This window comes from Motacilla alba, chromosome 6 (genome assembly GCF_015832195.1).
Source record: "Motacilla alba alba isolate MOTALB_02 chromosome 6, Motacilla_alba_V1.0_pri, whole genome shotgun sequence".
Lineage (NCBI taxonomy): Eukaryota > Metazoa > Chordata > Aves > Passeriformes > Motacillidae > Motacilla > Motacilla alba.
Window position 1 is genome coordinate 14678235 of NC_052021.1, and position 27500 is coordinate 14705734.

The 27500-nt window shown below is 39.8% G+C and overlaps 1 protein-coding gene across 1 annotated transcript; it reads right to left on the reverse strand.

The window, feature by feature from the left end:
- Positions 1-7624: 7624 nt before the first annotated feature.
- On the reverse strand, positions 7625-26105 carry SAMD8 (sterile alpha motif domain containing 8). Its single transcript, XM_038140641.1, has 7 exons — positions 25937-26105; positions 24559-24711; positions 17702-18309; positions 15851-15946; positions 15040-15157; positions 14082-14232; positions 7625-13184 (listed from the first exon to the last, which is right to left on the reverse strand). Exons 3-7 carry the CDS (start codon positions 18274-18276, stop codon positions 12880-12882), a joined length of 1245 nt encoding a protein of 414 aa, XP_037996569.1. The 5' UTR covers positions 18277-18309; positions 24559-24711; positions 25937-26105; the 3' UTR covers positions 7625-12879.
- Positions 26106-27500: the final 1395 nt, after the last annotated feature.

The following is a 27500-nucleotide window of genomic DNA, read 5'->3' on the forward strand; positions in this document are numbered from 1 at the left end:
ATGCCTTCTGTGTTCAGGAGGAAAGAGAAAAGGGTGTAAAATCCAAAGGCAGACAGACAGAAGCACGAGTAAGTACAAATACAAGGGGATAATGAACTGTGACAGGAAAGAGGACAAAGCTGTCTGCTGACAAGAATGAAGAAATCGGGGCTTTACTACAGGTTTACCTCTAGCAATTAATTTCACTTCTCTTTAACACTCTTTATCCTTCTGCAAAAAGGGAGTAATGACATTGACCTCTTTTGTACAGCCCAGCACAAAGTGAACATTGAAAAAATTGTCCTGCTTTCCAACCCTTACATAACTACAACTTTTATTTTTTAATGTCACATTGAAAAACTTGCATACCCAGGTGTAAAACTAACACAGCATGTAATAGAAAGACAGATAAGATATTGCTTAAAAATCTACACACACTAAAATCCTCCACATTCAAAGGTAACAAGACAGGTACAACAATATGACATATCACAGTCTAAAGAGGCCGTATCATTTGTATACAACCAAACCACCAGGAGAAATCATGCACCATTCTAAAATAACACTAAACCACTTCCTAGCTGTCCCTTTCCTGTTTGGAAGGAAGACACGTCTAGGCATACCTATTTCACCCTCAGAACACATTCACCACATTTTTAGAATTCAGGCATTTAAAAAAATTCTCCTGCTCTGTGGTTTGGAGAGACATTTGTCTGATGCTGCTGCCTACTTGTAGAAGTAGCTATTGCTAAAAATTGCTGGCTCTCAGATACAATATGCTGCAGAGACTTGAAAAGCCTGTGCTGTGAAAAATGGATAATGTGTGGTTGCAGATGGGCTCACAGGTGCAGGTTGTGGAAAATTTCAGTGTCACTCACTTCATCTGTGTCACTTACAACCAGAACCCAAGACAGATCTTTAGGACAAAGATCTGCAAGTAATGATCCACAAAATACATATTTCTAAAAAATGTCACTGAGGGCTGTCAAGCAAACAGACCTCTGTGTCTCCATGGGCAATCACAGCAGGACATGGGCCAATGATTCAATTAACCCAGCTACAGATTAAGGAAGTAATAAACATTAAGAGGCTAGCCAAGACCTATATAGAGAAATAGCACGTGGTTCATTGATCATAAGGAGTGATCACAAGGAAGGAGTCCTTTCAGAGAGAGAAGTGAGCCTTTGCTCCATTTTTGTCATGTAGAGATAAAGTTTTCTGGTAGGATGTTTTCAGATCCAGGACGAAAGTTTCAAGGCAACTCACATGATTCAAACAGAAAATATAACCTTAAGAAATAGAATACAAAGAACAAAGAACTACAACTCAATTCTATAAATTATTATATACATTTTAACTTCACATTTTCAGCTGCATTTTGATCAAAACTTCGGTACACACTGCATATTAAGTTCATAAATGTAGTAAAAAATATATTTTGAAACAAGTTGAACATTTTTTTCTGAAATAGCTTCCCACATTTTAGAAAATTACTGAACATATTATAAACCCTGCTGTTCAGTAGTGGTTGTCTACAAATATATTTTCCATGTGAACATTAACAGCTTAGTTATGCTTCCTATGTGACACTGACATTGGAGTATTACACTCATCCAGTGTGTCCAAGGGTCTCCTTGTGTGAATCCACACATTTTTGTTTGACAGGGCCCATGAAACTGAGAAATAGAAATGGTTTTGGTATGCTTCAGTAAATGGATATTCGACTTCATGCATTTCAGGAGTTGAGAAAATCAGAAACTTTTCTATTGTCTTATTTGCACTAAATCTGACTTCTCAGGTCCTCAGTCCCACTGGCCAAACTGCTTTAAGTTATCCCACCCCAGGTATCCCTGTGGAAAAAAAAAAATCTTATTTTACTTCAATACTTCTATTCTTCTTGCAGACAGGCTTGGAGATTCAACCAAACCACAGTAATTATAGTTCTGAGTCAGGCTTCAGCCGCTGTGCTTTCTTGATAATACAGCTTCTCCCTATTTCTCCTGGTAAGAGGGACAAAATTTATAACTTTTTATTACTGTAATAGAAAGCTACTAATTAGAATAACCTAGATATACTAATTATTTCAGAGAAAAAAAAAAGAAAAAAAGGAAAAAGAAGATTATGCTGTACCAAGGTTGCAAGTAATAGAAGTAATAGAGATTCAGCGATGCAGGGAGTCTCATGGTTGGTGTTAGCAATGCTGCATTTCCAGTATCATTAAATCAGCAGCTACCCAAAAGTCATCCTTCAATGTGCTAGATTCATCCACCAAGATTAGATATTCATAGAAGACTGTAATGAGATCAGAAGATAATAATATAAGATTTATTATACAGAATACTAAAATAGAAGCTAGAGAATGACAAAGATAAAGCTTGCAAAATGCTTTATGTGGAGATCTTGGCTCTGTTTTGACACAGGAAACGGCTCCATCAAGCAGCAGCCTACTGAGTCATCCAGAGTCCCGCCATCACTGAAAGTTCACCCAGCAGCAGTAAATGGAAATATCTACACTTTGCAAGTGCGAATAAAGTGGTTTTTTTCAAACACTTTCCAGCCAGGAAGGGCCGAAGAATTACCCTTTGAAAATCAAACCATGTGATATCCAATATTTTGGACGATTTCTCAGGTTATGAAAAAGAAGTAACAAAAACAAAACCAAAAATCCTAAAATAAAGATGGCTTTTGCATTAATCAGATGCAGTTCCGGGCTGTATATCCACAAGCCCAGCCCAGGATGACTGATTCAGATACAGTGGACTTCTGAACTTTCTGCCATTATCTGGCTGTTAATATTTGTTCAGTACTATAGCATAAGATCAGCTGCACTAAGTGCCAAATATAACATGAGTCATATCGTGTAGGACTTCGTCCCGGGGTGTCTCAGCTGAGCTGTGGTCATTCCCAGGAGGGGGACATTCTGTTCCAGGCTTTCATGCCTCCAGCACCATTTTCAATATCGTTGGCAGCTTTCTCCTGACACAAGTTGCAGTGCAAGTAGTGTGAAGTGTTGCTGTGGATGCTTTGTGATGCATCTGCCTCCCTGGCCTTTCTCTGCATCCTTTCTCAGCATCCAGCCTGCCAGTCAATCCACAGCCTTGTCTTCTCCATGCCTCCACAGCTGGCACTGCCAGCAGCTCCCAGCTCATCAGGCTTCTGTCAGCTGGCTTAAGACTGCACAATGTATAGGACCAGGAACAATTGTACACGCATTGTTTTTCTCTCTTAGGTTTTGGGGTTTGATTTTTTTGTTGGCGGGGGGAGTAGAGGGGGAGGAGGTTGAGTTTTGTTTTGGGTTTTTTTGTTTGTGATTTTTTTTAGTTTTACTCAGCTCTTCATTGCAGGCACAAACAGACAGTTTTATTAGTAATGTGTTTATTTTCTTTTATCGTAGTCCTGATTTCTTACAGCTCAGGGAATTTATATATAGGAGACTTATTTGAAGATATTCTCACTCTTTTAAATAAGCTCTCTGAGAAGCCAGGGCAGTATAATAGGCTTGTCTGATTAAGCCCACTGCAATCTTTGGCATGCCTGGGACTACTGTGCTTTCATTTTCCAAGAGGATGAATCTCAGATGTGCTTTGAAATCCTCAGAGCAGGATACAGATGTTCAAGTGACAAAAGCCAGTGCTCAGCAGTCCTAATACACAAGGATACTTCTTTTGGCAGGATCCTGGCACTCAAGCTGTTGTTCTGATCTGCTGGCCGTCTGCTTTCCATTAATCACTTCTGGCAGAAGGAAAGGCCTTCCAAAAATCTTTCACCTTTGGCCTATACTCAGGCAGCCAGCAGGATGTAGCAGCACACAAGGTTTGTGCCAGACAGGATCCTCAGCCCGAGAGCACGATTCTGAGGTTTTTGCCCTGAGATTCCCCACAGGTCTGTCCTGGAAGACTCAGCAATCTTGTCAGCCACACCCCATCTTAGGTTTCTTTATCTAAATAGGGTGGTAGTCCTCAGTTACCCTGCCTGTGTTTGTAGCAAGCTGACAAGTTAGTTCGTGCCTAGCACAGATCCTGCAGGACAATATCCCAGGGAAGATGATTACAAGATGGATAATGCTGTACAAGCTTTTTCTTACGGCTTTTGTGATTGAGGGAAGAAAAGGAGGGAAGGAAATCAAGAAAATATGGATCTGAATCCAAGTCAACTTCAGCCTTTTCTGCACTTGGGAACATTAACGTACAACAATCTTTAGAGAAAACTAAACTCTTTTAGTGATCTAAAACAGAAAAAAAACCCTTTCAAGAACACCACATATTACTAACCATTAAGATAAAATCTTTAGGAAGGTCAGCACTCTTGATTAAAAACACAAAATACCTTTATTTTACTCCTGATAAATGTCTTCAGAAACACTGAATGAATTGATACATCTGTCACTCCACCCCTCAGTTAAGCTCCCTCGTTTCTTACAAAGGGAAGGAAGAAATCCTCCTTTCTAAGCCAGCAACTTTGTTACTTGTCTGAGCATGAATTCTCACAGTTCTTCTGTGGTCGGACTGGCATTTGAGATACCAGGGAGCCGCATCCCAACCACCTACTGCCCCAGGATCCAAATGGGCTCATACTCCCACATCTTGCACAGCTGGGGCTGGTGACCAGTGCCTCTTAAGAGCTGAAACAAGAATAACAATGATAACGACATGTGCATTTGGCCTTATGTGGGGGATTTCTTCAGATTAACCAAAGAGCAGAGACAGGTCCTTCATCTTTGTGCAGCTCTAGGTATAAATTCTTCCTACATCTGACATGGTAGCATTGGATTAGCTGGAACTGAACTTTGAACATCTAGGCAAAATGTGAATAAAGGTAAGCTCAGGCTGTGGTCTTCCTTTGGGTGACACGCTCACCACACCATGTGCTGGCAGGGAAGATCCTGTGGCTTGCTGTGGTGCTGCAGAGGTCTGGGCTATTCTGTCATTCATTGCCAGTTCTCCCATGCCATAGGAAAAGCAGAGCAGGGATTTGTGTTTATAAATAGTATGTGGAACACCAAGGGCAAATCAACAGCCATGAAATGATAAAGTCCACATCCCCCTGGAAAGCCAAAGTGAAAATGACTCAGGCTATGAACCTCACCAGCTGGGGCAGATGCAATTGCATGTGGTAAAGATAATGCCCAAGGAGGAGCCTGTCTGTGGATTTGGCTAATTGTGTAACTGTCCTGTAGGAGACTGGAAGTAGACTGTAGTAGACTTCCTGGAAGATAATAAAAGAATTCTGGCCCATTCCTGGTCAATGTGCACACATCAGTACAGCCCTGACTCAGTCATGCCTTCGCACCAGCCTGTCCCTGCAGCCTGAATCCCAGTCCAAATCATCACCGCAGCATTTCTGCAGCGCTGGGACACAGATAGCACCTGAGTGGTATTCCATGTTCCAGCTTGCCAGAAGCAGACACCAGCCTTTAACTAAAGCTCTGGTTTTCAGTTGTGTCAACCCACAGCTTGGGGAAACTGCCCGATTAGGAGAAAACCAGAACAGCCAAACAGAAGAGCACCTTTGTGTAGGAGTCGTCTCCAGAGCAGCCAGAGGCCTTCAGCAAGGGCCACCTTCAGTAGAGTCGGCTGAAAACCTCTCTCCTTTTTCCTCTGCTCTCTCCTTTTGATTATCTCATAGAGCCTGCAGGAGAGAGGTGCTTTTCTAGGTATTTCCAGCCTCCTGACTGACAGCTTGCACCTGTCCCATGTAGGCTGTTACATTCCCTGGCATTAGCCAGGGGGCTATTTTTAATTGGAAGGACCAAAACAAGAGGTAGAGCCTTTGGCCAAGTGTTGCAACCGTGTTACTCACAGATTGAATCACTTTTTGGCACCTTCATTAAAGCACTTGCTAACACACTTTGCTGTCCTCTTGAGGAGCAGTGGTACTGAGCAGTGCCCCACAGTGCTGTCTGCTGGTGTGGGAGCAGGAGAGCACACCTTCAAATCACTCAGCAGGAAACTGAGCTAAGGCAACATCTTCCATAGCCTAGTCAGTGTCTCACAAAAGGAGGCAGAGCTTGCTAAGATACGCTGGGACTCACTGGGAAGCAAAATAAGGACTGCAAGAACCCAGGCCTAATCTGGGCACTGACTACAGATTGGCTGGAGCCTGAAGAAAAAGAACATTTGTGGTTTAACAGAAGATGAAGCTTGTGCTTTATGTTTTTATTGCTGCCTTCTCTCTCCATAACTTGGGTGCATTTGTAGGTCAAACTGCCACTTGGAGCAAACAAAATTCAGGTGTGCCTCTGAAAGGCCCTTTGGAGCACAGCACTGCCACCGCTCCTCCAGCACAGCAGGACGTGCTCCCTTTACCTTCTGCCATGACATGAAATGCAGCTTGGTTCCTAGCTTGGAGCAGGGGAGGATGGGCACACCACTCATTGTATTTCTGACAGAATCATGTACAAAAGTTTTTATGATGTGTTACAGGTTTCATGCCTATGTAAACAACAGCCACATCAGATTATTGTTCTGTACAGCTTCAGCGTTACAAACTTCCCTGAAATAATAAAAAAACCCACCAAGGAATCTTTTTTGAAGTGCCATTAGGATACAGAAGTCTTATCTGTTTAACTTTGCCAAAAATACCCCACAAACCCCCTATCATGAAATAATTTGAATCAAAAAACTCTGGAAGTGGCCTCTGTGATGAGACTTTTAATGAGGTTGTAAAATCCAGCAAAATCACAGGTTAATGTTATCAGCCCCTTCCTGGAGCTTCCATTCACACATCAGAGATTCTTTAGTGGACAGTCAGTTCTTGAATATTTTTTGTGCTCCACATGAGCTTCATTCTCCAGTCTCCTTCACAATATGTATGAATTGCTATTCCCTACATTGCCTAGGGACCCTTCTTCAGTGTTACTGTAAGAAAAGCAAACTTGCTGCCTGCTGTTGTCTCATCTTCCTTCCTTCTGCCCCTTTCTTTTTAGGGCTGTTAACCTCCAATTAGAGCACCTGAGAATCTATCAGTGACCAAGAGACACAGACTCAGTTTTGATGACTTCATGTAGCAGAGTGAGGGGGGAAAAAAGTGAATTTTTTTAATATTTAAATTGAATGATGAATCCTTGTTTGAAAAGCACAGCCTCTTTCAAATTGATCTTGCATTCTGTGGCATTAGAACTTGAAAAGAACCTTGTGATAAACTAATGACACACTATTAGAAAAAAACAGAACTGTTACCAAACTGGCTGTCAATGTTTGGCCCACATCAAATGATTTCTGTGAACAGTCCAGAGAGTATCTATCCTATCCTAGTATCGAACTTCACTACAATTTTGACAGCAACAGGAATTTAGTCTTGGGCAGCTGTTTCCCTGTTCCAGGGAAAACCTGCAATTTTACCAGAATCTGTCACAGATCAGTGCCAAACAAAAAGCAAACCCCTTACAGGTAGCTGAAAACTTGAGACCACAGCTGTAAACCTGTAATTCCTGCATCACCCAGAACAGGTACTTCTCCAGAAATGATTTGAAGTATATGCACATACTTGTAACAAATTCCCACAGCCTGTGCCAATTATATTTTGCCAGCATTACTTCCATACTGAAGCAAAACCTCATAACACCGTCACACCTGTGGTCAGGAATACTTTCACAGTCACAGCACTAACAATGAGCCATCATTTCGCATATAAAATAAATCAAGCATTTGTAATCTTTCAAATATTTTATTTTAGTATTTTAAATATGTTTAACACAACAAAGATATAAAACAATATATTAATTCAATCTGAGTTTAGAATCAAAACAATATTTACTTATTTACAGTATTCTACACTTCACTGGCATACCTTCTAGCCATTAGATAACACTATTTTCTGTCAGGACAAAACTGAAGTAACAGTTCTGTGTGAACAGCCAGGTTTCTACATCCTTATTATGTTAAGTACCAAGTACAATGCAGTTTGTGGTTTCTCAAATTTGACAAAATTTCTCCTTTTTTGACAAAAGTGCAAAGAGCAAAACTAAGTTACAGTTAGTCTTTCTAACTACACAGTCAGGGCCAATAGGTCAGGTTATTGTGCTCCACATTTATCCTTAAGTTCTTACACACTTACTATAAACTGGCTTTTAAAATGTGCATGTCACTGAACTATGTACATAATACTCACTGCAAATTTGTTAGGACACAAGTGGTAAGTCTGCAGGATACTGCTATATGGAAGGTTCAGTGTTCACAATACTATAGTGTTTGAGGAGTTGTAAGGGTGTTTTTGTGGTTTTCTTCATATAATGAACAAGACATCAATAGGTTCACTCCAAAGAACTTTTTTCCCCCCCAGGAATACTGTTTCAATTAGAACAGTGACAAGGTCAAAGACAGATCAGAAATATTTTGTATTTTATAATTTTACAAACCAATGGTCTATCAATTAACCCTTATTGTTGAAGTCTAATGCACAAAATAATTCAAAGAGTAAGCTGTCTCACTGCTAGGACTTCTGTCAAATATACTTCTCTCCTATGGTGCTATCTGAAGTTACAGGTCAGATTTCTAAAAAGGTACCCATGGTTATTAAAGAAAAAATCGGCACTGTCTGTAGATTACTGCAAATTCTCCCTAACTCTTCAGTAGGAACTACATGGACATGATGAAAAGCTATCACAGTTGTTTTACATTCCTTTTGTTATACTCCAGGTCCATAGAATCTACTGTTTGGGGTGTTTTGGTTGTTTGTTTTTTTTCCCCCATGATGGATGTTTGAAAACCAAATGGGCTTTCATACCTCAGAAAACTAGCTAAACAGTAATGGAGAAGTACAGCACTAAGCATGCAGGCAATGGTTAAAATGCAAGGAGGTATTAATTGCTGCAAAACACTTTTAGTGGTGTCTGAGCCCGACTCTTTCCTCTTTACTCTCTTTTTGGCACTACACAAGATACAGCTATATAGAAAAGAAGATTATAGGAACCTGTGCTTTTATCCTCCTCAGAGGGTTTCAATAATTCTAAATGATGTTATTTAACATGCTTGCATCAAAAATAACTTTTTTTCCCCAAAAAAATTTAACTGACCCTTGCTTCTTAAAGCAGGAAATTATCGAGGTTTTATTCAGTCTTTTGGTTTTTGACAGACTTCTTCTTTCAGAACCCAGTTAAGTAGAAATTTCTTTGAAATTCTACTGGAATGTTTTCTTCTACAGTAGATAAGAGGGGAGACAGCAGAGAAAATCAAAAAGAAAGTGACATTATCTATTCCCATTACTGTAGCAGGATACCACACAGTATGCACTGGGCCTTATCCAAAAAAATGTTTAAACTAAAATGGTAACACTCACTGAAGTCAAGAGTATTTAGTAATTTGCTTGAAGTTCAGCATACAAGTCAAGCAGTGCACTTATGGGCTCCAATCCTTGCTAGTCTTGGACATTTAAATACTTCAGACCCATCTACATTTCTGTACTGACACTGTGTGTGTTACCATGTTTGCCACTGGACATGAAGATAAATTGCATGTATGGAAGCTTTCTATAGCATCATTCAAGATCAGCTGGAGAACCTTGCTTAAAGATCCTTTCATAAGTTTTTGTCAGTGTAATCAGAATTAGTTAAAAAGCACACCTATCAAGGTCTAACTCTGGTGCAGGTGTAATGTCATAACGCACTTTAGGCATCTTTCAGAAATGAAAAACTAAAGGCAAAAAGTTTAGGAAAGCTATGATAAGAATCTGTGTCATAAGGTACAAAAAACCAAAGAAAAAGGATGGGGGAAGAGTCTGTGTCTATCACTTGCAGGTATGTGCACACATATCCCCAAACTTATTAGGAAGAGCCCAACCCTATTGCCAAGTCTCAAATATTACTAAATTTGCTAAGCTAGCAAAAAAATGTGACCCTCCCCTTCTTTTGTATATATATATTTAGACTTTGCTACTTGATTCATTTGTGCACTTTATAGTACCAATGTTGTTGAGACACTTGCACTTGCTGGCATTACACAGTAATTAATTCATTATTCTGGGTTCAGATAGTGTGGGCACTCACAGAGACCACAGAAGACAACTTAGCACAAAAGAGGTGCAACATGCTAAAGGAGAGCAGTGGTGGCATGTGAACATAAAGGAAGACATCTCTGAACATACTAAGCATTAAATCCAAGGCCCAAGGTGCTCTGCTGCCTTTACTTAAAAGTGCTTGTCAGCAACAGAAGCAGCAAAATGCTTTTAAAACACTGACTCAAAAGGAAGTACAAAATCCTATCAGTTAAGCCTATCAATTACCTGCAACTTGTTTCCATCTAATTAACAGTAAAGCTTACATTCCCAACTTTACAGACTGACCTGTGCTCCTTGCACTTGCCAGCAAGATCACATTTTTCTGTTTTCTATCAACTTCAAGCTTTCCTCTTGCATGTTTACAGACAGATACAATGAACTTCCAAAAGAGCAGAGGACAATTACCCTGACAGTGTTTCAATCCACTCCAATGCTAACAAAACCAACCATTTTATATCACTTATCTTGGACTTAGGTATCTAGCATCAAGGGAAACAGCACAAAAGAACAAGCTTCTTTAAAAAAAAAATGATAGACAAGGCTGATTTAAAACACAATTTACTTAGTGGAATTTGAAAATTAAATTAGAACAAAGAATCCTTACGTTTCAATGTATATGAACTTTGCTACAAAAAATATTGAAATGATAGTTTTACTTTCTGTAAACATTGTTACACTGGGCTGTACTTGCAAATTCTCCTGCATGCCTAAGTTGCAGAATAATATTTCACTTTAGATGCAGTTATGCCAGTTACTACTCAAATGGTTATTTTCAAAATTAACAGCTTTGCAAGTTTAATTGCATACCTCTCCATATAACTCAGATTACAATCCTGCACATCCTGAGAATAGATGTTTCCCAGAGTTTAGAAAAACAGCATTCATAACTGTGTGCATTGCAAAGGCAAATATAAGTTAACAAATAGAGCTCTTCCATTATAAAGTCTCAAGAGGAATGTTCAAATTACCTTTCTGAAATCAGAAAGTTAAGAGCAGCAAATGCCAAGTCTTTAAATCTTTCAGAATATTTTCTCCTTTTTTTTTTTTAAAGTGTAAGCATACTCCCCCAATTTGGATGGCAAAAGCCATCAGGCTATGGTAGATTGAACAATATATTATTAAACCTGCATTTCTGCTAAAAAATTGGAATGTTATAAATATAAAAATATCTGTAATAGTACAGTGTACATGTGCTCATTACAGTTGGCAGAGATACTCCAAGATGCATCATTTTTCTGTGGAATAGGAGCAAAATTAAGTTACAAAAGTAACATAATATGAACAGTGTAAGGTAGTCAAGTTAGTACAATCAAGGTTTATAAAAGGAACACAATACAGCCAGGAGTAGCCCACAGTAGGTTACAAGTCCCCAAACACAAAACCTTGCAAATTCCAAGTGGATTTCATTTCATGCACAAACAAGTACATAGTGCCCATTAAGTCAGCTTGTAACAAGCTGGGAATTGTTTGTGTAACTTTCTAAAGCTGACTTACACTACATTTGCACATCTGAAGTTGCAATAGTCAAATTAAAAGGTCTATGCCATTTTTATGATTTTGTACCTTGTACCTATCAGTTTTCATTTAGCACAAATCTAATTCCAAGGCTCTACAGACAACATTAGTATTGTCCCTTACAATCCGGTGGCTAAGAGATCACCAACCCTTGTGTGACCCTGCTCATGCATTATGGACTCAGAGTGTTGGTTTGAGGTTTTGGGGGATGTCTTGTTGTGGGTTGTGGTTTCGTTTTTTTCAACAAGTAAAACTCAACTGTTTATGGTATCTTTTAGGGTATTAAATGAGCAACTTAAATTAAGAACTAGCCTCTTTTCATGGTTGTTAGAAAAACATATACTATGTGTTTATATATATAACCAAATATACTGTGCATATATATATCCAGAGATAGTCACCATATTGTTGACACCAGAGTGCTAAAACATACATCAACATGAGCACTATTTCCAATACTCACTATTATTACTATTCCTGAAAGAGTTACTACATGCATTTTCCCCATCCATTTAAGGACAGTAAGATACACAAAGACAACTGTTCTGTTTTTCCAACATTAAAGAACTGCTCCTGAAAAGCATGCATGAGTTTGGGTATAAAGCAATGAAGACCACACAAAAGTTACTTTGTGGCTTTAAACTCACTAAAGCTAAGTTTACTTTCAGTGGATGTTCCACTTACTGTAACTCATTTAAACACAAAACGGAAAACTTTCAAGTGCTAGAACCATACAGACAACTAATAGACTAGACTAAATAAGTTCTCATTTAAAAAAATATCATCACTGCACAGCCACAAGGCAGACTTTCATTTTTGGCAACCTGTATGCAGACCATTTCTACTATCAAGACTTGTAATTTAACAGATAAGAGACCCTCTCAGCATGGAACTATACTGCTTTCTTCATTATGACACAGACCTCCTCAATCTTTAAATATACACAGTTTGTTTTAAAAATTACATTTATGATTGCTTTCAAAGAAAGGCTTTATAAAGTTTTAATTTTTTGTCAGTATATGTAAAGGCTGGCACTCAGGTAACAAAGATTATCTGGACCTGTAAAGGGTGTGTTATATTCAATACATATTTCAGGTTAATGTTCCATAAACATTCACACAGAACCTTACCAAGGGTAACAGTATTCTGGTTTATATTCGTGCTTCACTGATAGCCTTTACCCATCCCTGCATTGTTTTCTGTTTTCACAAGGAGAAAACAAAACACATCCCTGTAAAGTATGGAAACCCCATTTTATGGCTAAGAATCCAAAAAACAAGGCAAGGAGGAGATCACGGAGTGAAAAATGTTACTTGACTTCCCCCTTGTAGCTAGCCTTGTAGGATCTCAGTCATAATGCTTCATAAAAATCTGAACTGACCCACACAGTCTTCAACCAATTAATCTTTTTAGTATAGTAGGTTTTGAAAAGGGCCAGCAATACTCATTGGGAACAGTACCATTAACATTGCATTCAAAAAAAGAAAACATTGGAAACCATATCCTTGCCCTCCTACTCTGATGATATGCTCTAGTATTAGCCAATGTATGGTAATACAAAAAGAGCCTTGTTGTGATGTAAAAGGCAATGAAGACGTCTATAGAATAATGTTCATGTGCAGCCAAAATGAAGAAGATTCCAAAGAGATTCAGGACCCAGGACAAGGTGTGCAAGAAGTTCCAGCTCCTTGGCGTATCTAGGAGGAAACAGAAAGTGATTAACCTTGACTGTCTCAAAATGCAGGCCTAGACATTCCAAGTTTTTATACAGATTTTTCATCCAAAAATGAGATAAGTTACTCTCTTCATTCAAAAATGTTGCAGACAGGTCCAATAAATCCAACAAAAGCAACCACACAAGTTATATATGTCTATCAGTTCATGACTTCATTTTAAAATGCATTTCTGGATTAACTAGAGCATCCTTAAATAGTTTAGCACCCTGCAAATCAGAATTCTTTGTTCAACCAAATTCTTTTCATGAAAATCATGTCTTTCCTATCTTACAAGGAGGAAGATGTAATGAAAGCTACATTACTGTGACTGCACTAATTACATCATAGCTGAACTCAAACTAATTGTCTTTGCTTGCCATAAAATGTATCAAATCACTGTTGGTGTTTACAGAAGGGTACTGCTGTTTCATATCTCCTCACTTGCTATGGGGTTTGGCTTTATGGATTATGTAAATGTACGGAAACCTCGCCAGGTGTTTTGGCTGACAGGAGTCAGTGGCAGATACCTATGGAAGGGAAGAGTAACAGACAATCCTAACTATCTTCCCAAGTAGTCTCCCAGTAGCAAGCCAGGAAGCCTTTTAAATTTCTTGGCTCATATGTTCATTGAAAAGTGCCTTATTCATCCCCCATGCAAGGAGGTGGTGTTCCTTTCCTCGCTGTGACTTGGCTGTCACAAACCTGAGAAAGAGCACAGCAATCTGAATTTGTATTTGTTTGCTTAAATGTTACACTTTGAACTTTTCGAGAAGGTCAAGGAGCAGATATTCTTAATACTTAAGGACATTCAAATGTTTACACTCTCACACCTCTGTACATACTCTTAAGGACATTTGAGTGTTGACACTCTGTACTCACATTCTGTGACAAAGAAGTTGAGCATGGTCAGGACGACAGTGTGACCACTGAACATATAATCTCCACATGTATGCACTCCAGTCAGAGTCATTCCAAAGCCACTCCATATTGCAAATGCCCGCTGGAGTTTGGCCCAAACATTGCCATACAACTGAAAAACAGTGATATTAACCTTTACTAAGTTCCAACTCCACTGCCCAAACAGTATATCCCCAAAGTGAGCTGTACTGCACTATGTTTGTTTAATACCATTTATCATGATGTGTCTTTTATTAAAATGCAGGTTAGCACACCTTTGAATTTCACCGTGGCAATGAGTCACATTAGTAAATGCAAATACTAATTATATTCATTATACCTCTTATGAATACTGGAATTTAGAGCAAGTATTTTGTTCCAAGTGATTTACCCACAGAGCCTGCCACCTTTTTTTGAATGTGTTCAGTCTCCCAAATGTATCATTATCAAGCTTTCCATTTGTTCAGCTCAAACCTCTCCCAACTAAAAGTTAGGATGAAACCATCAAATCCCATGTTCTAAGAATATCCCTTATGAGAAGGGGTGAAACAATAATAGTTTGTTGTTTTCTTTTTTTCCAAAACCATGCAACCAACAAGACAAAGAAATGATTACTTCCCTTTCAGTCTTTCTTCATGAAGTTAGTGGCTTAAACGCACACATCTCTTTGACTTTCTGTCTCCCTTTTACAGTGTGAAACATTCTGAACACCCTTCCCCAAATAACCATATACTCTCCACAGTGGCAAGTGCTTCTAGGACTCCTAGGGATGTTTGACTGCCTATGGTAATTAATGCAAGGACAAGGAAACAGGAGAGGAACACGATGTTCCTAAAAAACACACATCTAACACTATGGTTGCAACAATCTTAATAATGTCTTAAGTATTTTTTTACAAAAGGAAACAGGAAAAATAATTTAAAGCACTTGAAGTTTTTACCTTTCCAGTACACTGCAAATGCTGTCCTGGCACCGAGAGTGAGGTAACAAACATTGTAATGCAGCGTAATAGAAATACTGTCCCCATGAGGCTGCACAGCCTGCGCAGCAGTATAGATCTGGGAAAAGTACACAGGAACTGAGATCAGGGAAGTTATGATAAAAACATTTCACCTCACCCCAACTTAATCCCATTAAGTCCTGCCATCGTCACTGCAAGTTTCACGACAGTTTTTTGGTTTTTTTCCAATTAAGTAGTTCTCTAAAAATAAGGTTCTACACGAGAGGGTGAGACATTGTAGCAACCTCACTGTCACCAAAAGGTACAGCTCCAGCTCTGCAGCTACTCTTGTGCTAGCTTTGGCATGCATCCCTTCTGTTGGCAAACTGATAAAATCAATGAACCAGTGAAAATTTAACTTAAAATATGCATGCAAAAGTATTTTCTGTCCCTCTGTGAAAGCAAATTTCCAGGCTGGCTCAGATATCCTGTGGTAATTCATTCTTCTGGCACTTTCTTAGACACAAAGCTGTTACAGCATGAGTGTATATACTGACAACTCTCTGAAATACCTATGTTCTGAAGGAAATTACTTATAAATATGGTAAAAAAGTCAATTCATATTACTCCTTGCAAAGATTCACAAGCCATCATTCTAGATGAAATCCTCCCTAATCCATTTTAACAGAGACATACCAGAAGTTGACAAGATTCTTACGGAATGGAACTTCTTAAACAATCATAATAAATTCTTGTTATGGTCTTTTCTCTGCATCAAAGTACCAGTTACTTCGGACTTTATAAAATCTACCTGTGTTTGTGAAGCAGAAGAACCAAGAGCCAAATGTAGCAAAGAATTACACCACATACTTCAGTCATAGCAAAAGCCCATGGTATCCTAGGGACGCTAAAAAAAAGAGAAAGCAGAAAGTTAATGCAAGGGCTTATTTTTTTCCTAGTCTTGGTATTGGAAATAAGGGCATGTGAGGATCTAACCTCAAAACTAATTTGCATTTATCTGACAATAGTATAAACTACAGTCAAAAATACCTTGGTCAGACTGAATGAAATAGAATTTGAAATATATTCAGTTATCTCCTTCCTAATAATGTGCTTTCAGTTTACACAGAATTCACTAGGGGAAAATCTCTAGTATGCTCTCTTAATTCACACATGATTTACTAATAGGATGTGTTCCCCCACTATTGTTTCACAACAACCTTTTTCATTCTGACAAAAATTTGAATCATGTCAATTATGCTGCTCATGCTTGCAAGAATGCCACGTCAATACAATGAATTAAATGCTGCAAGGCCAAAAACATTGAACATTTGTAATGAAGCAGAATTGCACAGAAAAGTATCAGAAAAAATAAAAATTGTTTTCAAAACTTCAGTAATAATCACTAAATGAAAACATTTCAGCCTTCCCTGTCAAAAGATCTAAGACCTTCTTGCACTCATAAGGCACCAGTAACAATTTCCACTCTTCAGTCACCAAAATACAGATCAGATTTCAAGAGACGCTGCTCCTCATAGTTTTGTGCTCCTCCTGATACAAAGGGGTAGCAAAGCACCACTCAAACATGAGCTTTGTAGTAATCCCCTGTCATTGCTCTGTGAGCTGCTGCTTTCTGGCCTCCCCCATCCTCCTGCGCACTGAATACCATGGGAGCACCCTGGGAACAAAATCCAGTAATGCCACAGCTCCTGTTCTCTCTGCCCTCTTCCACTCTGCTGGATGTGGTCTGTCCTTGATGAGTTATATATACGTTTATGGGGGATTCTGCACACTTAAAAGATTAGAGTCTTACTGACTTCTTGAAAGCCATTAATGAAAATGGAAATTACTGGCAGGAACAGGAAGATCACAAAGGCTGAACTCTGTAACAGTTTTGCTCATCTTTTAAAACTCTCTAGGCAGTTAAGTTCTTCATGGTGCAAGTGCTCATTCTCAAAGAGAACATTTATCCTCTATTAAACCTGGTGTCAATGACTAGAATTTGACCTTTGCCATTGTGTCTCTTCTTTGCCTGAAGTGAAATATTTTCTTAAAAAAAATGAACAGGTACTGCATAAGTCACAACAGTGGCTAATGACCTGTTAAAAGAGATGCTGGTCTTTTCATTCAACTTCAGAGTTTCCCTAGACCATCTTCACCAAGCTGACAGTGGGATAACAGTAAAAATACAGTACCAATGCTGCTCCCTCTTAATTTCCTTGCTCACTCACAGACCAAAATATTCCTTCATCCAAAGTCTTTTTTTTTTATATCAAGACACCTTAAGCTTCATGGCAGAAACTGGATTTCAGAAAATGCATATGGCTGCATTTCTATGCCAGCTGACCATCATGCTTTTTACCAGAATGCAAGGATGGACAAAGTAATTACTGTGTTGCAATGAGTTTGAGATGTAAAACTAAATATACACTAGGTAGAACAACAGCTCAATTTATTTTCCCCTAAACCCAAATCTCTGCATCTACCTGATCTGCATTGCCATCTTAGCAGGACTTACTTGACTTTTATTACTATTTTGCAGAGGCATCTTCTAGAGCACAAAAACTTTCTTCTAGAGCATATGAAACTTTGAAAACTGAGAAAAGACAGCCTGTATTTTAAGCATCACATTACTATTTTATTTAGAAAGAAAATATCTTACCTATCTAGAAATATGTCTGGCAGAGGTGGATATGTCTGCATGTCAGGTACCCGCTCGTGTACTATCACCATGACAAATGATGTAAAGCCAAACACTATGAAGACATACACACAACTCAAAACTGTTTTCCAATACTCTGGGTCCAGTCTTCGTGTGGCATGTTTGTTTTTTCCATTTGCATATTGATACTGATCACCATTCAAGTCAGTAATTGGTCCATCATAGTCCCGAGGTACTTCACCATTACAAAACCAATCTCCCCCCTGTAGTGAACCAGCTGGGCACACGGTGCCAGCATGACCATCACTGGTGTAACCCAGCTCTTCCAGGACGTCAATGTGCTGCTTCTGCAGTTTGCGTATGGACAACATCAGCCTCTTGATATCCCCCAAGATTTTGATTTCCAGAGGAGGAGATCGCAAGTCATACTCAGTAAGGGTCAGCAGGGTAATTCCATCGAGCCTGTGTCTGTTGCACAAAAGATCCACATATTCACAGAAGCCTTCTTCCTTCAGCCACTTGGCCACGTTCTTGGTAGTCCAACGTCGAATGCAAAGCTGGTTATTGCCCGCCATCCTGCCCCTTGATCCGCCAGCCACGCTGACCTGCTGCACAGCCGAGAGAGACAACACCAGTGTTTAGCACAGATCACTGAAATGCCAGTGTCTGTTGTGCAATTTTAGATGCTTAATTAGCCCAAGACATTTTACATAAGAGATAGCTAAAAACCAAACCTAATTTCTACAGCAAGTAATACAAAAATGCTTTTTTTATTCAAGAAAAACTAAATTAAGATTATCTCATTTGCTCCTAAATAGAAACCTAAAGTTTCCAAGAAGCAGAATATTTCCTAGATGTATCCAGTGTACTGTTCTAATTTTGTTGCAAATAAATAAATAAATAAATAAATAAATGAATCCTGCTTTGTTAATTACATTAGGAAATGAAAATCAAATACTACTCTTTAAATACCAGCTTAATCATTACACTTTTGCACTGTTTGCAGTTCATCAACTACATGAGGAAGTACAGCCAGCAAACACAAAAAACTGTGTTTTCAGCTTTAAAACTGAATTAAAGCTGAAATAATACATTTTAATACAGTCCAATATATCCCACTGTTTTAAGATACATACTGAAGCTTTGATGATATGACATTCCCCCACTCCTTCCAAGTAAACCTGCAACAGTACTGAGCTGAAGTATGTTAGCTGTATGATGATGGTACAACCATCCTATTTCTTTGTTTGATCTCAATAATTAAGATAGATACTTACTGAATTCTGAATCCTTTAGAATACTCAGCTTTGAAAAATAACATTACTAGAAATGAAGTACTGGTTTAAGCTTCAAAGCATTTTTAAAATGGATGTGGTAGTAGATAGCATAGTAACACACCAAAACCAGAAGAGAGGTATTCTCTTCATACAGATTTCTCAATAATTGTGTTCCTGACTCTAGAATATTGCCTGAAATGAGGAGAGACAGCTCAGCAACATTTTAGTCACATGGCGGTGACAAGTCACCAGAACAACAACCAAGAAAAAAGTTAACCACGGGACATTATGTGGAACACAACAGAACTCTGAAAGGCTACCAGAGAAGTAAAAGTACTAAAACATTTATGCAATATTGAAGACCCACAGCATCCGAGAATGGATTTGTGCATAATTTATATTTGGTGGCTCATGTACAGCTACCATCTAAGAAACAGCTACAATTTCACAGCTCTTTTGTACTCGAAAAAACAGTCTAATTAACTAAAATGCTTCAATCATGCCAACCAAATCTCAGAAAATACAAGGCACGACAATACACTACTGCCACATACATCATTCAAGGCTTTCAGAATGAAAGCAAAGAAACAGTGTATTTAATCTATTATTTAGCTGCTGTCTATAGTAAACTGGTACTCAAACCCATCATGAATATTCAGCAAAGTTCTGCATCTTTTTCAGAGGCACAGCTCTTCCAGAAACAGAACGTCTTTCCTTCTCACATCTTTTTTAAGGAGGCACAGTACCTATTGTGCTCTTAATATAATTACTGGATGCAACTTTTTCTTCTGGCTTTCATCTAACAGAACCACAAACTATTTTATAATGTATCAGAGAAGATTCAATTTGCCAAATGAGATTTCCCAGCAGTGCAAAAGCAATATTTTAGAAGAAAAATGAGCACACAAATCACATTTACCCTTCTAAAATAATTAAAATAATTAATGGCATAATACTTCTGAAGATATTCTCTCAGGAGCTGATTGTATATTAACAACATGTACTTAATTCATTGCTAAAATTTCTCAATACTTCATATACAGTCAACAAGTATTTTACAACAAGCTTTAACACCTTCATTTAAATAGTTGCACACAATTACAAAAAAACCCAAACTACTAGAATATCTGTATATGCTATATGCTTCTTTCTCCATATAAAAGGGTATTTTCTCATTTTTATGTTATCATACTATTTTTGAAAGTGTAGCTCAAAAATAACTGTAATAATTATTTTGGTCACACAGCTAATAAAATAAATTATTACATTTAATTCAATTAAATGTCCTGGCCCACTCCTGCTGCAGTGGGATGGGGGGGGGGAGAACAGTAAAAAGGTAAGCCCAAGGGGTTGAGATAGGAACAGTTTAATAAGGGTAATAAAGTAAAACACAGTAATAATAACAGTGGAAATAACATAAAGAGAAAACACCCAAGAAAGACAAGTGATGCACATTACAACTGCTCGGCACCTGCTGACCTTTGTCCAGCCAGTTCCCCAGCAGTGGTCAGCCCCTCTGGGCCAATCTCCCCCTCCATTTATATACCAAGCAGGGCATTCCATGGTATGGAATGTTCCTTGGGCCAGGTTCAGGTCAGCTGTCCTGGCTGTGTCTCTACCAGCTTCTTCTGCCCCTCCTCACTGGCAGAGCAGGGGAAACCAAAAACTCCTTGACTTAGGGTCAGCACCACTGAGCAACATCTAAAACATGAGTGTATTATCAACATTCTTCTTATACTAATCCAAAACATCCAGTAAAAATAAACAAACTTGAATTGCCTATCTGAACTCCAGCTTTCTTTACTCATAAATACAGACTAAATACTGAAAAAAAGAAGTTGTTAATCACAGTGAGTTTTATAACATAGTAATCATCATGAGTTTTCTAAAAGCAGTGATTGTAAACTCCCGACCACAAATACACTCAACTTACTGATACCATCTTCTAACCAAAGCAGCTTCTGAGGACAAAGGCAGGAAACTGTCCCTAACCTCAGAGAATTCTATTTATTTGTTACAAGTCAAGTAGCCTAACAGCAGCTCAGTCTTCCTTCATCTGGCACTGCTGGAATAAAAATCAACTCTTACCAAAGGTGCAATAAAAGTAACCTTACAACACTGAATCAGCACACCCATCAAAGGTCACTATGGGCTGGGCTTGGGAGAAAGTCTACATTAACCTCAAGATGCAACTGATAGGACCTGCTCTGTTTTTAAACACTGCCAACAACAAGACACTTAGCCAACTGGAAAAGACAAAGAAATGATGACAAAACAAAAATTTAAAACATTACACAGAACAGGTAGCTAATTTCGTCTCAACAGCAACAGCTAAAATCATTTTTCAATGACAAAGCAACTTCTTAAACCCTCAAACTGCCTTCCCTTTCAGACTACTCAATTGGTGACACTTGTGTGGTTTAAAGGGTAAAAGGCACTTTCCCTAATAATTGTAACACCTGGGATAAAGTACAGAGCCCTGTGTGCAACTGCTCCTGTTCCTTTTTGAAGCTGAAGAATGCTGCATAACTTCTACACTACACTGCTATGTAAGAATAATGCAGCAGAGGCCAAGTCCCCTAGATGACTGCACCTGTCTTCTGAAAGGAAACAGCTCTGGGAACTCTTTTGCCTTCCATATTACTAGTTTTATCACTAAACCAAATAATGGGTAACATTATTTAATTATGAATAACACACATGAGTAACACCAAGCAAGCACAGACTTAAGCGTCAGAGGGTAAAATATACTTTTCACCTGACATCAGCAATGTCTGTAGCTAGTTAGTTTATTATTTTCCTGGTACTGTGACTTAACACTTAGCAAGCTTGCCAACAGTATGTACTGTGTGTCCCTTTTCTTGCATCAGCCTTTCAATTAAAAGCATGAACACAAATGCATATGAACTGCACATGTATAAGTATTTACTTTTTTAAAAGAAAAACATTACTTTGTGAGCCATAAACATTCCTACAATTTGGCTGTGGCATCTTAAGAAATAAGCCTCTGAGAGGCTGACTATACCCTAGCCGACAGCAAAATTTCCTAGATGTATATACAGAGAAAATTAACCTCCCTCAACATGATTGTCCATGATTTTATCATGTTCCCATCTACTGAATCGCTGTCAGTCAACCATTAATTCCCTAACTTTCCTAGCTTACAGACTTTGAGACTCTATATTGAGGTAAAAATGTGGGAAGTTGAATTTGCTTATCACTACTCCAGCCAAGGAAAAGTAGCATTAATATCACAGTAACATTAGGCTGAAAACTTGATTAGAGCAGAGTCATAGCTGAAGGGTTAAACAACCTAGTTAAGTCTGCAGCAGTTAGCAGAGTGCTGACTGGTTTTGTTTATTCTAGACACATATGCAAAATCTCTACTGGCACCATTACTGCTTTACCACCTGCCCTCAGGTACCTGGGAGAGCCTTGCCCCTTGACTTTTTCCCCCTAGATTCAATTCCCACCGTCCTGGAGAGGAATTTTGGGAAGTATGCTGAACAACTACCAAATCTCAAGTGATTTAACCTACATTTCTGCTTGAAGGTTCCAAGCTGCAGTTTGAAAACAGGCCATACCAACTCGCCCCCCCCCCTTCTCTGGGTCTGTTGGCTTAGGAGCACATCCAACACCTCAGGGGAGAGGCTGCTCCCTGCAAAGGCTGCTACTTTGTCCATGTGGGCAAGGCCCATGTTGGTGGCCTTGGTTCCCCAGCACAAAAAAGCTACACAAAAACATGTGCTGAGCCAGCCTGCAATAATAAGGCTACTGTCACACAGCAACTTAGCAATGCTGTGCTGGAAAAAGAACACACAGCACTGCCTTGTTATGCAGCACAAGGCTCAGCTACTCTGCTGACTCTGACTTACATGAGAAGCTTGTCACCTGTTCTTCCTGGAAACTCTAAATTCTTCAGTGCTTATTTAAAGCAAATAGCACCAAAGATTTCACTGCCATGTAGCATACAGTGGCTTAGTCCTTACCTTCTAAATGCCACCAGATACCTATAATACCGTAGGTGTCTTGCAAGCAGAAGGACAAAAAGAACACATGCAAAAACAATACATGATTTTTCAAGAGTTTTTAAATGAAATGGCTACCATACTACATATAAAATTGATCAAACACAGCACAATACCCACCACGGGACAAAAAAAAGGATATTTTCCTGAAGCAAGAATACAATAATTTCAAATGCATAAATATTGCTGTAAAACTTGCATTGAGTTTTAATTAGTGACTTTGGTATCATAAGTGAGATGATCAGCAGTAGCTTAACTGTACTCAAAGGTCTTAGTGCTATGCATGAAGGTAAGATAAGAAATCTCAAAATAACACTAGTTTAGTCTCAGGTTTTAAGCCACCAAGGAAGATGAGCTTTTTGAGAATAATTTATTGAAGTGCAGCAGTGGATGAAATATTAGCTCTATATTCTTAGCAGAGTCTTTCTGTTGAGACACCTCCATACAAGAGTGACAGCAGCTACTACAGAAAGTCCTGAAAGTTACATGTGTTTGTCTTAAGAACCACCAAGTACAGTTACATATTGCATCAAAATGAACAGAATACATACTGCTCCCTGACTCTTACACCTCATTAAGCCAAACAGGTCGTATTATACTCAAGTGAACACTAAGAGCAGCTCAACTTCTAATCTACTAACCAGCTAATAAAACAAATTTTTATACTACTGACAAAATTCAAGGCACACACAAGTGATTTTTAAACAATTGATCAAGTACTCCAGCGCTTATCTTAGGATGTCATTCACAGTATTTCACTATTATTTGACTAAGTTCTTGAACATTTTACAGGCTAAATATCAAGTGTTGAGTATTTTTCTTCCAGTTTCAAGTAGTATATCCCTTCTGTGACAGAATGTTGGCTGCTCTTTATCCCTCTACAACTTAGGAGTAACAACTCAAGTTTCTTTCTCCCCTTTTCTTCCCACACCCTCATCTTAAAATGGAAATAGGAGAAGACATGAACAAACTCTCCATCCAAACAAATACCAGAACAATATCTGAAGTGAAACTGTGTTTCATCTTACTCTCCACAAGGATTTACAGTCTGATCTTTCTGGTCTAGTGAAAATCTAATAGCCTTCCTCATTTTAGATGCATTAAAGTAAGTAACAAATAAAAAACTTCTAAAAGGTATGTGATGATCAAACAAACATACACAGTGTAATATGATTAGTGAACCTCAACCAGCTAAGTGGGCTGCAAAAGCAGGCTCTGTACAAAGAATAGCAATACTACAGAACTCAAAAGATTACAGTTCCTAGGTCAACCTGTATTTTAATAGTATCCTACTAAAATAAACCCCCAACCAGCCAGCAAAAACATCACACAGAAGAGCAAACAAGATAATTTAAAATTCTTGTGCTTTACAAATCTACAGAACGTTTCCTTCACATCTAAGCAGTACTTACACACCAAAACCTTATAAAACTTTACAAAATTCCTTTCACCTGGTATAAAAATCACTTCACACTCATCTTACAGGTTAGTTCCACTTTACTTCTACATCACAGAAAGCAAAAGGAAGAAAAAGACACAGTCATTTCCTTACCTCTGATATCCAGCGAGAAGCACCCCCTACCAAACAGGAGGGGCACTTAAATGCCAGGAAATGTCTTCTGAGCTCTTGCCACTCCAGAGCACAGCATGATCAGCTGCTCTGTGGAGGTGGCACAGACACCGTGTCCAGCTGCACAAGGGAGCTCTGTGGAGACAGAGCAGACATTAGCCAAGTTGAATCTTGCCATCAAGTCATCTTACAACACAGAATGAGCATTGCACATAAAAAAAAATTTTAAAATTAATTTTGTAAACTGAGGCCTCAAATACAAAACCATGAGACCGTTTCAACTTATTACAAACGTTAACATTAACACTATCTCTCATTTGTCTCTTCCATTAACTCAGGGAGCTGGGAAAACCTACCTTTTAGAAGTGCCAGGGTTTTTTTAACAGCAATCAGCAATAACTAAGTGAAAAGGCCACATAATGCATCAGTAACATAGATTTAAGAGACTGAGTGGGTAACAGTTCCAGTAGTTTCAACTTCCTTATGCTCAGGCCCTAAACTTCACAAACACTCTCCTCATAGGCAGACCCCACCATTTAACCCTGAAACTCGAAGAGCACACATGCAAACCAGTAACAGCACTGTTCCATACTGCCTAGTTAATAATCAAATCCTACACACTCAACAGCATTTTTATTCAAATCTGAACATTTTGTATTCAGAAAACATACCCATTTTATTGAAAAAGTAATAAGAATATCTATTTCGACCGGTACAACCGTTTCGTTATCTGACTGTAAGACTGAACCAAGCATCTTTTCCAGGAACGATCTGTTTGCTGCGGAGGCTGACGCGGGAATCAGAATCCACACGGGTCCCCTCTGCCCCCAGGCCCCGCAACAAACCGCGCAAGGCCCGCAGGCCCCGGCCCCCCGGGGCCAGCCCCGTCCCCGCTCGGTGCCCGTCCCACACCTTCACACGCCTCTCCTAACGAGGCTGGCAAAGTTCATCCCGAAAGCGGCACAGCCGGGCACGAGGGCTGTCCCCTTCAGCCCGAGCCCCGCCGGCGACACGGCCCCAGCGCGCAGCTGGCGCTCCCGGGCGGGCGCTCACGCTGGGCAGAGATGTGCCGGGCCGGGCGGGCGCCGCAATTACGGCGGAGCGGATTTTAGCGCGGACACAGAGCACGGGAGGCTCGTCTTCCCCCCGGCAGGCGAAGCTGCTCTCCTCCCGCACAGCCTCTGCAGGAGGACAGGGGCAGCCCTTTCGCCCCGAGACCCGCGGGGCCCGCCCGCACCCTGGGGGTTCACGCCGCAGCGGGGACAGCGGGCGGGCTCCCACCTGCGGGGCGGCCCCGCGGGAAGGAAGGGTCCCCGGTACGGGCCTCCCGGGAAGGGCCCCGCAGCCCGCCCCGCCTCACCTGCCGCCGAGTGGCGGTGCCGCCGCGCCGGCCCTGGGCGCTGCGGCAGCGGCTCCTCCGCGCCCTGCCTGCGCCTCTGCCCGTGCCTCTCCTCGGCGGCGGCGGCGGCCACCGCCACCCCCCATCCCCCGTCCGGAAGCGGCGGCGGCAGCGCCGGCAGGCGGCGGCGGAAGGGGCGGGACGGGGCGGAAGGATGGGGCCCCTGCCAAGAGGGGCTTCGAGCTGTGCCAGAGGGTCGAATGAGTGGATGGGCGAGTATTCCCATCCTTCAACTCAAGGCATGTACCAGGACAGAATAACAGAGGAAACTTACAGGACTCTCGTACTGTCAGGCCTCATATCAGGCTGTCATTACAAACCATTTCAGTTGCACCATTGTTTTTTACTGATGTCTGTATAAAAAGAATAAAACCGGCTGTCAGCGCTTGGCCGACAGCACTCAGTCATTTCTGCGCGGGGATCCAAAGCACAGATGTGAACAGCACGCGTGACTTAGGAAAGTTTCAGCAAGGCCCCGTAACTTCGGGAGCTCCATAGCCTACAAACAGTACAAGTGGAGGGGATAGAAGGAGACAGACAAACTAGAAGCAAATTGCTCCAGAAATAAATTTATTTTGGATACCAGCTGTCTGGGGTAGCTGCCAGCCCTTTGCAACTGTTTGAGTAACAGTCAGAATTTGTTTTGTTGATGATGTAATTACTATGAGGTCCAAAACAAGTCTTAAGTTGTAGCTTCAGTTGAAATAAAAAGGAGGTGCCAGTGTATCCATGAAGTTAATGACACTGCCTTTTCAGAGAAAGTGGCCTTGAGATCCTCGTTCTAAAAAAAAGAAAAAAGAAATCTATTGCAAAGTTTACATACTGCTATAGTGAAACAAGAAAATTTGCACTTCAAAATTCTTCAAAGCTAAGTCAAGTTGTCGAGTCATCAAGCAATCCTATGCAAATACGAACTCTTGTACTATCTCAATTGTAATGGACTGTCTATCTACCAGATATTCAGAAAGGAAACTGTGAAGAACATCTCTCAGAAGGCGTGAGAACATCTGCTCCTTTCCACAAGCCTTGATACTGGTTCAAAGATGCTTATCTCTGTGCAGTCTGTTCTGACCCGCTTTCGTTTTTTACACTAAATGATCTGTAGTTTCCCAAAATGAGTTGCTGAAGTTGGAGGGTGTGTTTCACCGTTTTTTGCCAGTTTAGCAGCATCTGCAAACTATGTAGGAATCAAGTGCAATTTCAGACCTCACAATGTTTTCCTTCTTTGCCGTTAAGGCACTAGATGAAAAACTGACGAATCTGAATTTATCAGTGACATACATGTAAATCTGAAAAAAATCAAATGGACCTTGTCTTCCTGTTTATAACGGATCATTTAATAAAGCTGTTTGAAAATTGAAGTAATTTTGCTTAGTCCAGTAATTTTACTTACTTACACATATTTATATTCAAAACCCCCTATCATTTATCTGACAAGGAAAACAAAATTACAGGAGAGTAAGGCAAGTAAGTTAAACAAGATTTTGTGCTTCTCTGTTATGTGCATTCTCTACTGTTTTTGGCA